General features: G+C 40.5%; 1 protein-coding gene across 6 annotated transcripts; it reads right to left on the bottom strand.

Moving 5' to 3' along the window:
• Positions 1-1,077: 1,077 nt before the first annotated feature.
• Positions 1,078-13,685, bottom strand: rprd1b (regulation of nuclear pre-mRNA domain containing 1B). 6 transcript variants are annotated; one of them, XM_084553240.1, is made up of 7 exons: positions 12,980-13,685; positions 11,966-12,113; positions 6,495-6,640; positions 5,988-6,106; positions 5,744-5,870; positions 4,647-4,822; positions 1,078-3,079 (listed from the first exon to the last, which is right to left on the bottom strand). In XM_084553240.1, the coding sequence occupies exons 1-7, from the start codon at positions 13,128-13,130 to the stop codon at positions 2,930-2,932; spliced, it is 1,017 nt and encodes a 338-aa protein (XP_084409366.1). In that variant the 5' UTR covers positions 13,131-13,685; the 3' UTR covers positions 1,078-2,929. The 6 variants fall into 6 exon arrangements, with proteins under 6 accessions (XP_084409366.1, XP_084409367.1, XP_084409368.1 ...); XM_084553241.1 differs by having other exon boundaries at positions 6,507-6,640; positions 12,980-13,684; XM_084553242.1 differs by having other exon boundaries at positions 11,966-12,095; positions 12,980-13,683.
• Between the last annotated feature and the right edge of the window lie 549 nt (positions 13,686-14,234).

A 14,234-nucleotide genomic window follows, 5' to 3' on the forward strand; every position in this document is an offset into this window, starting at 1 on the left:
GACAAACGAAAACGAGCCAATCAGGTGGCGTCCTGCCGTTCCGGATAGCCAATCAGATTAAACCTCTATATCAATGTCCGATGTCAGTAATTTAGTTGAACATTTTTAAAATCGGATTAAAGTTTTGGAAAGGACCGTGGTTCTACAGCTGCAATAAAAAAATGTGCATTTCAAACTTCTGAAAGGCGAGTAAAATCGTTAAACATAAAGAATGTTTGTTCGTTTGTTTGTTTTGGAAAGTTATCGGAAAAAGTCCGCTAACCGCTATGCTAATTTAATGAATGTAAAGTGCCATAGACGTATGCTAACTGTATTAGCACGTAGTTAGTGGGTGAAAACATTTGCATTCACTGAGCTAGTTTCTAAGGTTAAAAAAAACAATAGCACATGGGATTGGAATAACTGTATAATATGTAAATATTAAATATTACTACACTGTTTAAAATTAAGTTTAAGGTTAATTCAGCAGATAATATTGTGTAAACCTCTAACAGCCTCTAAAGATTAGAAAGTGTAACTCTAAACTTTAAAACTAGGTTTATTTTGAGTTTTGGAGTATTTGCTGAATATTGCAGCTTTACAGTGAACATTAAGATTTTGGAAGTCTTAAAAGCTTTTAATTATGTTGTACACAGCATTATGTTGTACAACAGAACCGGATGTTGTGGATATGTACGTGGGGAAAAACACGTTTGCAGAGGAAACAGACAGTTTTTTTTTGTTGTACTGACCACATACTTTGTTTGCAGAGATGGATTTGCTAAACTGTGGTTCTTGTACTGCAGAGACAGTAATCACTACTACCTTGTGAACTTAAAATAAAATTGCACATAGCAATTACTGCAAAGTCCATTTGCTTTTGTCAGTAATACAGTTAAAATGGGGAAAATTGTAAATAATTGTGTTGCAGGTCGATTTAAGGTGCATCCCTACTGCTTTCCAGTAATAATAATTTTGGACAAAAACACCTACGAGCAGGATGTTTTCCACTAACTTCTACTGTGCAGTGGGTGTTTTTGGGGCAGGCATCTTGACTTTTATACTGATTTGATGTATAAGACACACACAGAATTTGTTCAAATGGTTCCAGTTTATTGGCGTCCACTGAATCACTTTCATTACAGAAAAAAACACTACCCCCTACTGGTAGAGTTCTGGTAGTACAGTATGATTCTACAGAGAGAAACACATACCACACAGCAAATAGGTATGAAAATATCTAAATAGTATCTACAGTGAAGCACATCTGGGTTAAAATGTTACTGCAATCCTTGTCCTGGTATACGGCCGCTGCGTGGAACACTTTGTCTGTATTGAATTATATCTGAAAGAAAAATGGATGAAAGAGTCGCGACTCTAATAATGAGCATACCTTTGGTTTTTAACGAACACTGATTAAGCTGTGGTTCCAGGCAGACAGCGAGACACCAGTCAGAGTTAACTGGATAGGATTTGCAGCAGCATTTCTCACCTGTTGCATCAGCAGGTAAGCTACTATTATCCTCCTTTATTTTAAAAAAACACTCATCTTAGCAGGAGCAGGAGCCGTCATCTGCTTCTGAAAGCTTTAACAAAACGACCCTTTTTCTTTCTTTTCTTTTTTTTTTTTTTTAGCAGTAGTCCAAGTAAACATCTTTGACCTTTTAACATAAAACTTCTCAATAATTATTTTTTTCCGCTGTATAAACTGAAAACCAAGATTAAAAAAAACAAAAAAAAAACAACAATGGAAATGGCTCACTCTTCCCGAATTTAATATCTACTACTAACTAAAAAGTGAGAGGAACTGCCGATGTAAATTTGTGTTTAATGGTCGATTTATTTTAGTATTATAACTCATTATGCTCATACCTGAGAATGCAGCTGAAAATGTCCGTTCAGTCCATTTAACATTCTTACTTTTTTATTCTAACAAATGTTGTAACACCATCAGAAAATGCCGCAGGTTAGTCGTCTTAATACGTCTTCATCTCCATCTCCTTGCTCAACCCTACAGACACTAAAATATAAGGATTTCAACACCTGACTTTAGTTTCTTTCTCTCCGTGTATTTTGAAGTTCAGCATTAAGTACAGATCAGTGTCTGGTTCGGGTACTCTTCCAAATAAATGACCATAATCAGACTAATTATATCCCAAATTAAAGCATGAAAACTGTTGCTTTTAACTGCATACGTGGGTAAAAAAAAAAAAAACGAGGACAATCTATTGCAAATTTGAACACAAAACTACAACTTGTCTCTTGACTTTAAAATAATCCTGTTCAACCCCACTCCGCCCATGTGTGCCTGACGTTTCGTATTGTCGCTATCTGTACACACACACATCAAAACCAGCTATCCAACTACGCGTCCATAAAAAGCCATCAACTGAAAGACAGAAAAAATAATAAAATAAAACTAATGAATGGTACAACCTCCTCACAGTGTAGTCACAACCTAGAAGAATTAAAGAGAGTAAACGGCCCACCGTTTGCTTGAACTGAAAAATATACCACACAGACGTTCTGACACATCCTGACAACCAATATTTATGCCTTAACATTGCTTTTTCAGGCTCACCCCCCCGTTCGTTCCTCCTGAGTCACTGACATTCCCAGCTTTTAAAACTAAATAAAAGCAGTCGGGGGGAAAACAAACGTGTTCCAAGCTGGTGAAGTGGAATCCTTGACGGTCAAGCGAATACGGGAAGAAAAGATCCAGGCTGACAAGAGTCTCCGTTCTCTGTTTAATTTGACCTTGTAATGTTCATTTCTCCTTTTCATCCTGCAGGTTCCAGTTAGCAGGTGGGCTGGCTACTCTTCTGGGGAGAGGTCTGACCACGCGTGTCCTCTGGCTGGAGATGCAGCTGGGAGTAATCAAACATATGGCTGAGATTGGGAGTGGGCCGGGGGGGGGGGGGTGGGGTTAGTTTGTCTGGGCAAAGCTCTTTCAGTCGGTGGAGAAGAGGTCTCCGGCTGAGGGGAGAGGCGCCAGACCCCCGGTCACGTTGGGCAGGAGAGAGAGGTCAGGGAGACTCTGGATGTGAGACTTGAGCTCTTTCCTCACCTGAGTCACCCTCGCCAGTTTCTGTTTATACTCCTGCAGAAGACAAGACAACAATTGAATTTTGCACATGAGCTTTTTACAGATTTCCTGACAATCTAGATATAAGAAAGGGCAAGAAATGGAAGTTAGAGAGTAAGGAAGCTAGATGGATGCACCCAAAATATCACTAATTATCCTCCATTTCAAGGAAAAGCTGTGCTGAGTAGGTGAAAAAGAAGAAGCTGGTCTAATCAGATGGATCTATCAGCAGGAAGCGTATACGTCATTTTAAAGGAATTCTGAAACTTTGGCCGAAGACGAGACGTACAAATGTTCTCAGTCAATCTCTCTTCAGTGTGTCCCATCTGCATTGATCCAAAACAATCAATTCAAAACTTGCGGAGATGGAGAAGCAGCTGGAAATACTAAAGCGGAAACACGCTACTACCAAGCGGACCAATCACAGCTCTTTCAGTCAGCGTCACCACAACACGTAGTTCAATTTTTGGGGAGGTGGGTCTGCGTAGGGTCTGGGCTGTCACCTTAGCTACGGGTCAAATTGACACGGAAGCCTAAACCACAGATTAATCGAAGACCTCTATCAACAAGCAGCACCCAGACACTCCTCCATCGTGAAGTTTTTTTGTTGGTTTTCTCCAAGCACCTTTTTTTTTTAAAGCACCTTTCACATGCTTTTTTGTGCAACTGTCTCCTGTTTGATATTTATTGTTATTTATTGCCCATACTACCTCTGCAATAGCATGTAAATATATAATCCCTGTAATTCTTTGTTTACATGTTCCACTTTCTTCGCTTTACTCTTACAGTCACGTTTACATCCTCCATAGATGGTTTGGAAAGTTTCAAATATTTATGGCATAGTTTTGTTTGTACAAACTGTGTATTGTTCTATTCTTTGTTCCTTAAAAGTGTCTTGTTCTTGCCGTCATGCTGCTCACATGTGCCTTAAATTGCCACCCTGAGGACAAATAAAAGTTTTCTGAAACTGAATCACGCTGGGCTGGGTGTTGCTATTGATGTCCTGGATCGATTAAATTCACAAGGATATATGTCAGTTTTGAAACAATTCTGCTTAGTAATGAAAGAGATTTTTACAATATTTATGTTGTTACTGGTTCCAGGGATATTTCCACACTACATCTCTGTCATCATACTTTACAAAACCCTAAATGTTGCCACACATGAGCTGTCCGAAGCCCGACGGAGCTCTCAGAGGTGTAGTTTCTGTCATGTTTTGGATCTTGTGGCCTAATTCTGTTGCTGGAAATATATATACAGGAAATGGAATATATTTTAAAAACGTATCCAAGGATTTTATGAATCGATACCAGATCAGATATGGACTGATTTCCCTTAAGATAGATTTGAATCTGTGAATCATGTGACCATTTTATTATAGATGCAACTACAGGCTACAAGCACAGGAAGATATCCATTATTAGAGGGATTTGTGGACATTTCCATGTCTTGCTGAGTTATAAACCCTATATGGAGCACCATATGCTCAGAGATTATTTCTGATTCACTCCTGAAATAATTTTTAAACAAGAATGTAGCCTTGTTTTCATTATGCTGTGGACTGTTAACATTTGTGCCTTACCTCGAGTTTCTTCTCTCTCTCCACGAGCGCCTCCTTCTGGCTGCCTATGTATTCAGTCAGCATACGAGCCAGCTGCCTCCGGTCCTCCAGCTCTGCAGCCAGTCGGCCGTTGTACTCGGCCAGCAGCAAACAGGCTTCATCCACCGTTTTTGACAGCTTGTCTGCCGCCTCCTTGTCTAGATTGATACCAGAGTTGGATGTTAACATTAAAGAATATCTTTAACCGAGTTTGTTACTGTACATGGCAGAAATATATCGCTTGAGTACATTGTTCCTGCATTGCTCAGCATGGAATCAGTACAATATGTACTATGACCACTTTCACATTTGTACAAGATACTGTTTAAGGTATTTCACACATTTTATTTTCACTGTATACATTGTTTGTTTGTTTTTTCCACTGCTCCTATTTGGGTTTGTGATTTTGTTTTATATTGCTTTTTTCTCCATTTGACAGTCCTCACATTAGCTTTTGTAGCAAAGCTATGAGATACAACGATTAGACATAACATTATGACCACCTTCCTAATATTGTGTAGGTCTCCCTTGTGCCCCCAAAACAGTTGTGACTCATCAGAGAATGGACATGGACCTTCTGAGGGTGTACTGTGGTGTCTGGCAACACTATGTTGTTAGTGGGGGCCTTAGGGTCCTATTGGTTGAGGGGAGGGGGCTCTATGGATCATCCCACAGATAATTGATCAGTTTCTGATCTAATGTGCTGTTCTTCATGTTTTTTTTTTTTTTTGTTGTTCCTAAAGTGTTTTTGTGGTGTGCCTGTGTCAGGCTGCATCCTGCTGCCTGAAGTTTTTTTGTGTGTGTGAGTGTCATTGCTACGGGGTGGGGGTGTCTGGCCTGGTCTAGGTGAGTGATACATGTCTAAGTAACATCCACAAGACAGCCAATGTTATTTACTTGTACTGTCAGTGGTCATGTTGTGGCTGATAGGCGTAAATAATAAAATAATATTAAACATATGATAAATAATTTAATTCAGAAGAATTATGCTGTAACAAGGGAAAAAACGAGAATGCAACGATGAAGTTAAGTGCACTAAGAAGAACTCCTTTCCATCAAGCTGATCTTTCAGGTCCTACCAGTGATCTTCTCCAGTAGAGAAACATCCTGGACTTCCTGCGGCAGGGACGCGATCTTCTGACGAACAGCCGCGTCACCTGATGCAGCATTCTCCAGGTCCTGCAGGGCTTTCACCAGCTCCTCTGTCTGGGTGTTTGAAGGGGAAAAGAGAGAACATGTTAGATGAGGGGAGAAAATAATTAAATGGAAAGTAGGGGTATAGAAGTAATGACGATCAAATCAATAAAATACTGGCTGCCCTACCAGCTGAGCTGCGGAGGCGTCCGAGTTGCGAGGAGAGTTGTGACTTCTGTAATCGTCATCCTCGTCATCTTCCTCTTCCTGGATCTTCTGGTAGCTTCGTTTCACAGGCTTCTTCTCTTCTGCAGAGACCACACAACAGAACAGTCTTACACATTGTACTGTAGAATAGAAAAGCTTGTGTGATACAAACACAAGGGACTGATGGATCAATATTTTAAACACTGACATTTTGATTTAGCATCAATACAACCCATTAAAAAAAGAGGATCCTGTTAGATAACATTTCAGGAACATGTTGCGAGTCAGAATCACATGATGTATTGAAATGGATTTCAGAAGCAGCCTAACAATGATGCATTTAACCCATAAATCATGGCACCTACCACATCTCCTGTTAAACCTTGTTTAAAATAAGTAACTGCTATCAGTGTTGGTGATATTTTTTTTTTTGCTATCGCCCACCTCCAACGAGTACAGTTCACATTAGAGCGTAACAAGTGTACATACTAGTCGTCTGACCTGAAGGCCTGGGGCTGTTAGAGTCTTCTATGGCCAGTTTGAGCTGCTGAATGAAGTCAGCTCTGTAGAGGCTCCTCTCCTTCCAGATGTTCAGCAGCCTCTCCATGTGCTTTTTACTGTTCTCGTCTGCTTCCCTGCAGGGCGGCAGGAGAACGGTAGAGTTCATCAGAAGACAAGTTTGGGAGGCAACTGAAAGCATGAATATTACATCAAACACATTTTGAGACTTTGACAAGAGGCAATGGAAATCATTTTACTATGAGGTCAGTGAAGCCTTAAATACATGAACCCCATTACCCAGTGGAAAACAGAGAAAGAAGAAGAATCAGCTTTATTGCCAAGTATGTGTGCACATTGTACTGGAACACACTGATGATACACAAAGACTGTACTGGTCCACAAAGTACAGATGATTTTCTGCGCCCGTACTGTGGTCGGACTTCCACATTTGAAATGTTCACATTTGTGACCCACTCGATCATTTCCTGAATTTCCAGACTGTGAGAGTGTTAATCGCAGCTTAAAATGTATTCTTAACGTTAAAAGGAAGCCGCACAGCTTTGACAATACTAAATCCACCACCTTTCTGATGCTGCGTCAACATAAGAGTTGGTGTCACGAGTTTTGTGCAGGTCATACCATCGTCAGGGCGGAGATCAGAGACAGCCACAGTTAAAATATTCCTCTGTGCTCCAAATGATGTCGGAGTTTATTTACATACAGACCGCGAAACTAAGTTTGGATCTGAGAAACATTTTAACGCCAGGTGTTAACTCTTGCTCTAAATGCTGGTCACTTGCGATTAAATTTTCCAGGTCAGATGTTAACACAAGGTCTGAACAGGGCCATAGACAAAGAGGCCGGTACAGACTCTGAGCTACTCTGAGCATACTTTGTTTTAGATTTGTGGTCAATGAGCACGTTCAAAATATTCTTTCCGATTTTTTAAGCAAACCGAGAAGTCTCATGCACATACCTTTGGTTTATGTTTTACACGCAGTCCCCAGCCCCAAATAAGAATTTCATTGTACAGGGAAACATGTTTATATACTGTGCATGTGACAGTAAACTCTTGAATCTTGAATCTTAATAACTGCAACCTGTGTTCCCTTCAGGTGAGACAGTTTCAGTTACTAAATGGAACTGAGCCAGTGTTAATATTTCACCTGTGGTTTTCTGCTTTATTTTCATAAAACCACATTAATTCATGATTGTTACGTTACATTATTTTTATTAATAATAATAAAGATCATGTGATATACATTTAACCAACTAAACTAAACTAAACTAAACTAACCATTCACACTCACATACACACCTATAACCTAACAAGCATGTCTTTGGACAGTGGGAAAAAGCCAGAGTACCCGGAGAGAAACCACTGGAGCCGTCACTAAACTAAACTAACTTTCTAAACTAAACTAAACTAAACATTCACACTCACATACACACCTATAACCTAACAAGCATGTCTTTGGACAGTGGGAGAAAGCCGGAGTACCCGGAGAGAAACCACTGGAGAACATGCAAACTCCACAAAGAAAGGCCTGGTCGGACCATTGATTGGACTTTTTTTACTGTGAGGCATCAGTGCTAACCACCTCCCCACTGCGCCGTCACTAAACTAAACTAAACTAACTTTCTAAACTAAATTAAACTAAACTAACTATCCATCCATCATCCATCCATCTATCTATCTATCTATCCGAAACTAATTAATGTTGGTCATTGTTGCTGCTTCATCATATGAGCAACATTAGAATCACGCCTCCCAGTATTACCCCAGCAAACATCACTAATTGGAACCGATCTATCCAATGGGCGCGGAACGCAGCTTTTCGTTCCATCTTAACAGGCAACTTTTTGACGTTAGCTATAATACTCAGGATGATTTCGGCTTCTACAGATAGGTCCTGCCGTGAGAACTTGAACTCCAGAATGCGGTGCCTGTCTTTGAATTGCAGGTCTTTCAGTACGGCCTTGTAGACTTTTTTGCTGTACTTTAAATCCGGACAGAAGTCTTCATAGGCAGCAAGTCCCTCCATCGTCTTTCTGATCAGGCGCTTCGTTAGGGCGGTCCAGTCTTCTTTCCTCAGGTTCTGGAGAACGTTACACTTGTTCAACACTTTCACTGTCAGCATTGTGACAAACATTTTGAGTTTGTTTTCATCTTCTGCCTCAGGAGCACACTCAATAGTTGTAGAGGCCGGAGTCTGGGCTTTGGCCTCTGGGCCTGTTAGCTGTTGGTCTGTGGAGACCTCTGACCAACAGACCTTTTTGCTTTCTGGCTTGGTTTCAGATACAGGAGCTTTGTCGTCTTGGTCCATGGAGACTTTAGAGTCTTTGTCGAGATCCAGAAAGCAGGGTTTAGGTGTATGTTCAGCTTTATCACCTCGATCCATGGCGTCTTTGTCGAGATTCAGGAAGTTGGTCTCTTCAGATACAGGAATTTTATTGTTTTGAACCATGGCTTTAGTATTTTTGTTGATATCCAGGAAGCTGGTTTCAGGGTTATTTTCAGATCCAGGAGCTTTATCGTTTTGGACCATGGAGACTTTAGAGTCTTTGTCGATATACAGAAAGCTGGTTTGAGGGTTATCTATCTATCTATCTATCTATCTAGATATAGGATGCAGATGAATGCTAATTCGTTTTCTCACGCAACAATTCTCGGAAGATACTTACGTAATGAGTTTAAATAACCAGAGTTCAGTTAGCTATGAATAAAACTGTGCTCCTTTGATCTATCAGATCTATCAGATCAAAGGGAAAACATGACGTCATCAATGTCGCGTGATGGCCCTTCACATAGGCCACGCCCACCTACGGTGCGCACGCAGCCGTGCGCACACGCATGCGCAGTGTTACCTTTGTGTTATTTAGCAACTGTAACCATGCGACGAGCAGCGAGTCCTCCAGTGTCGGTGGGAAAACCATCCGTTGAACGGCGGCATAGAAAACTGAAGTATTGATCGACAAACGAAAACGAGCCAATCAGGTGGCGTCCTGCCGTTCCGGATAGCCAATCAGATTAAACCTCTATATCAATGTCCGATGTCAGTAATTTAGTTGAACATTTTTAAAATCGGATTAAAGTTTTGTAAAGGACCGTGGTTCTACAGCTGCAGTAAAAAAATATGCGTTTCAAACTTGTAAAAACGAGTAAAATCGTTAAACATAAAGAATGCTTTTTCGTTTGTTTGTTTGTTTGTTCGTTTGTTCGTTTTGGAAAGTTATCGGGAAAAGTCCGCTAACCGCTATGCTAATTTAATGAATGTAAAGTGCCATAGACGTATGCTAACTGTATTAGCACGTAGTTAGTGGGTGAAAACATCTGCATCCACTGAGCTAGTTTCTAAGGTTAAAAAAAAAAACAATAGCACGTGGGATTGGAATAACTGTATAAGATGTAAATATTAAATATTATATATTATCATTTAAAGCACACTCAGCTTAATTCAGCAGATAATATTGTGTAAACTTCTAACAGCCTCATACGCTAAAGATTAGAAAGTGTAACTCTAAACTTTAAAGACACAGGTTGTTGTTTTTTGTTGTTGTACTGACCACATACTTTGTTTGCAACGATGGATTTGCTAAGCTGTGGTCCTTGTACTGCAGTGACAGTAATGCTACCGACTACTACTTTGTGAACTTAAAATAAAATTGCACATTGGAATTACTGCAAAGTCCATTTGCTTTTGTCAATAAAACAGTTAAAATGGGAGGAACTGTAAATAATTCTCTTGCAGGTTGATTTAAGGTGCATCCCTACATATTTTAGTAAGGGGATAGAGTGAGACTTTTGTTTATCTGCTCTGCAAGACTGGTACAATGGGCATCCTTGAATGGTGAATGGCCTGCACTTATAGTAGTGCCTTTCTACCCAACTGGTACTCACCCATTTTTATTTACACACTCACACACCAGTGACGTTAACTGCTAAGGAAGGTGTTCGTCTGTCCCTGGGATTCAGTGTCTTGCCCAAGGACACCTCAGCTAGCCTTCGTTTTATCAGGGATTGATCCACCAGCCCTGAGACTAGAGGACAACCCACTCTACCTGAGTCGTAGCTGTCCTCTTTTGAACCTCTTTCACAGTGAGCAGAGGAGATATCACTACAATTCTTTCATGCATCATCATCTCTTTATTCTGGGATAGAAATAAAGGTGTATACCCAGCTTTAAAAATGTGTTTCTTTGTGCAAACCAGCCTAAAAATATTTCAGGAAATGAGATTCCTAAATAATGAAAAGAAAGATTCTCGTCACTCTGTGATATCAAGGGGTTTACTACTTTTGGCTTACTAGCAAGGTGCACATTGACATTTGAATAAATTTTTTCTTAAGCTACATATAACTCTGTAATACTTGTATTTACTTCTTAGGGACGACACAATCGGTATCGGGCTTGATCTAGGCATATTTCAAACGAGTGCATCGTCTTTTGTAGGTATTTATTTTAGGTCTGCCATAAACCAAAACCCTGTCCCTGTACCGTCAAAACGTCTTCTTTGTAACGGCAGCTGGATAGCTTCAAAGCTTCCAAAAACACGACTATGACGTGGCTTAACGTGTCTGCTGTGTGGAAGTACTTAGTCAGACAGCAGTTTCTAAATTGTGCAATGTGGAAATTTCACAAGGTGGTAGTAGGAGATGGTTTTTAAATACTACCAACTTGATTCGCCGCCTACAAAAAAAAATTACAAAAACAGAATACATCAAGTACTGTCAGGTGAAGGCTGGCACCGAAACAACGACGACAACAAATGCTGAACACTGCGTTTAAAAGAAGAGAAAGATTTCCTTGCTACGGAGACCATTTGTAGAGAGCAGAGAACACAGGTTTTCTAGGGCCAAGGTACGAGCTACACTCTCCACACTACATTAACTCTGACAGCCCCATTCATTGAACTTAGTGCAGTCGCACGGTGCACATGTGATCTAGGAGAATACAAGATAAGAAAAGCCTTTCTGAATGTCCTGGGGAGGAAATTTTGCTTACTTAAGATAGGACCAGGACACGGATCGGCCACTATTCAATATTAAAGGTTTCAACAGATCAGAAAAACTTGACTGGGACATCCTTACTTATTTTGCTGAAAATAAATCCAACATAAATAAAACGAGATTAGTCCAAGTGTGAGGGAAATCAGAAACAAGACAAAACCTCCGACTCCGACAGCACTGTCAGGCCTGAAACCTGATGTGCAGCAGCATTTTGGAGGACAAAGAAGAGCTGGACAAAAGCACAGACATATGCATTAATAGAGGTCAAATATTGTGGAAATGCCACCAACGTTAGTTTTGTGCAAAATAGCCTTGAATCACAAAATAAATGGAGTTGGGACCTTACAAATCAGAAACGAATCAATTCAGGAAAGCAGTCCCAGCCCCGCTCTCGACACAGACCACCACAGTAGCTGTCTTGAGAGCGCAAGGTCGTCGCATTATAACTTACCTGGCAACATGTGAGCAGGCGTCGACGAGCACAGTCTCGAAGTCTTTGGTGAACTCTGGTCCTTTCTTCTTGCTGTTCTGGATGACATCGTTGGCCAGGTACAGGAACGTCAGCTTCCTGGCGCATTTGGCTGGAAGACCAAAAACATCTACTTTAAATCATTACAGTTAAAGGTTTTAAGAACTTCCCTGCAGCACCGCTTTATTAACCTGTCAGTGCTTCCAAATAGTTTATTAGTGAAGTTAATTTAAGCTGCAGTTGTGACTAGTTTTCTTCAAGACTATCTACTTTAATTCACCACATTTTTCAGTGTATATCGTCACTGCATCCACAGTCAAACTGAAGTAATAACAAGTCTTCTACATGCATTTGTTACTGCTTTGTTCAATGCACTAGAACGTATCTCACATTTGTTCAGTCATTCAAGTACAACAGAAGCAAAATGCCAATTCAATCCGACGATCTGGGCAATTTGATATTTATTCTGCTACCGTCTGTAATCTCTCCCGAGTCATCGCGAGCAGATTTCACTCCGCGCGGCTGTTCGATGTCAGAACAGAATCGCAAATCTAAAAATAAACTTTTACTTTTGAGGGACGGACATAAAAACCCGACACTGACTTCTTCTAGTGTTACAATGCAGGGATTCAAGCTGTGACAACGTGCTGTCAGGAAGAGGTCAGGAAAACACATCGATCACCAACTAAACCTGTCTTAGTTGTGTTAGATTTCATGCATGTATCTTATCAAACAAAAGAATAATATTGCCATGTAGGTTTACAAATGATTTGATGCAGGACTCTTGACTTCTTCCTTCCTACTTTTTCTGTGGATGGTGGACAATGTGGATCTTTAAAGACATGGTCCAACAAGAAATGCCTGTTTCTGGTATTCTGTTAATTACACACTGTAAATTGCTCCTCAGCTTTGCAGTAAAAAAAAAAAAAAGAAGTTATGCCTGTTCTATTGCACAGAATCTACTATAAACAGCTGTCCTTGTGCAGGAGCTCTCACCTTTCTTCAGCTCTCTATGCCACACTTTGACGATGAGGCCGGAGTGTTTGCGGTGGTGGATGATCCACAGAGACAGGGTCTGGACGCTCTGCTGCGAGCTGCTCAGCTCCGACAGCTTCTTCTCCAGGGCCGACTCAGAGAAGGACGACATGCCGGTGCGGGTGTGTGCTCCCCCCGTGTGACCGGGCTGACTCCGACCCGCTCTAAAGCGACCGAGCTCCGAGCTATTTTGGAGAAACTCGCTCTGTCATCAAAACTGGCGCTGCGTTGCTAACTTCCAGACATGCAGCATCAAACCAAACCCAGCTACACTTAACGCTACGACGCCAAGGTTAAAATCGGTTCTTAGCCACGCTAATTATCCAGCAGATGAGTTAAACCAACCTGTAGGATGATGGCTCCTGTATCAGCAGCCGTTTCTTTACTCTCTGTGGTGTTTGTTTACAGCACCGGCTAACGTTAGCCAGCAGAGCTAAGCAGCCATCTGCAGAGCAGTGCAGCTTCTCTGCGGCTCTAAAATGTTTTAAATAAACCAACCTGCTGTAGTGCTGCTGTTAAATATGTCTCGGCACGCCAGCCCTGGAAACTAAACTGCAAAACAACTAACGGGGGAACTCACACTGTGCCTTCGGTCGCCTAACTCACCAGAAAGATTTCATCGAAAAAATGGCAGCTTGCACTTTCACCTCGACATGTGCGTCGCACAGTAGTGACGCAAGCACCGCTATATCCCATGTAAATGATTTGAAAGGTAAACCAGTATCCACCGGTTTAAAAATGAAATGAGAATTTATTTTAAAACACTAAATTGACTCAAAAAGCTACCCAGACAGTGCTTTAAAATATTCCTTTCAATTTTTCATTTTTTTTAAACTATATCTTAATAAACTTGTGATAGCTTACTATTTCTTATCTGTCTTATCTATCCTTTGAATATGTGTCTACATTTTTCAATAAAGCTTAAAAAAAAGATCTCGTAAGAAGCGCTATTGGTATCGTCATTTTGAGACTCTAACAAATATCTGGTCAGCAATAAATGTGTACATACAATTTCAATACAGTTATATACATTACATTTTATCCAGCAAACCAGAAAAAAAGACTCTATTTATGTTAAATTCTCAAATCTTCTTCTCAAATCTCCTTTTTTTTTTTTTTTTTTTTGGAAAGTGCTGCATCTGTAAATGGACTGAAAAGAAAGAATGAAATTCAAATATATTTTGAGACACTCAATGGACTACTAAATCAAACTGCA

This window comes from Chelon labrosus (assembly GCF_963514085.1).
Source record: "Chelon labrosus genome assembly, chromosome: 10".
In the NCBI taxonomy this organism is placed as follows: Eukaryota; Metazoa; Chordata; class Actinopteri; order Mugiliformes; family Mugilidae; genus Chelon; species Chelon labrosus.

Excerpts from the sequence above, each read along its gene's own strand:
- rprd1b (XM_084553240.1), bottom strand. The coding sequence starts at position 13,130 with ATGTCGTCCTTCTCTGAGTCGGCCCTGGAGAAGAAGCTGTCGGAGCTG. Across the intron at positions 12,114-12,979 it reads GCATAGAGAGCTGAAGAAAG|ATGTTTTTGGTCTTCCAGCC; the intron begins GTGAGAGCTCCT and ends GATTTAAAGTAG. Across the intron at positions 5,871-5,987 it reads ACGCCTCCGCAGCTCAGCTG|ACAGAGGAGCTGGTGAAAGC; the intron begins GTAGGGCAGCCA and ends TCAAACACCCAG.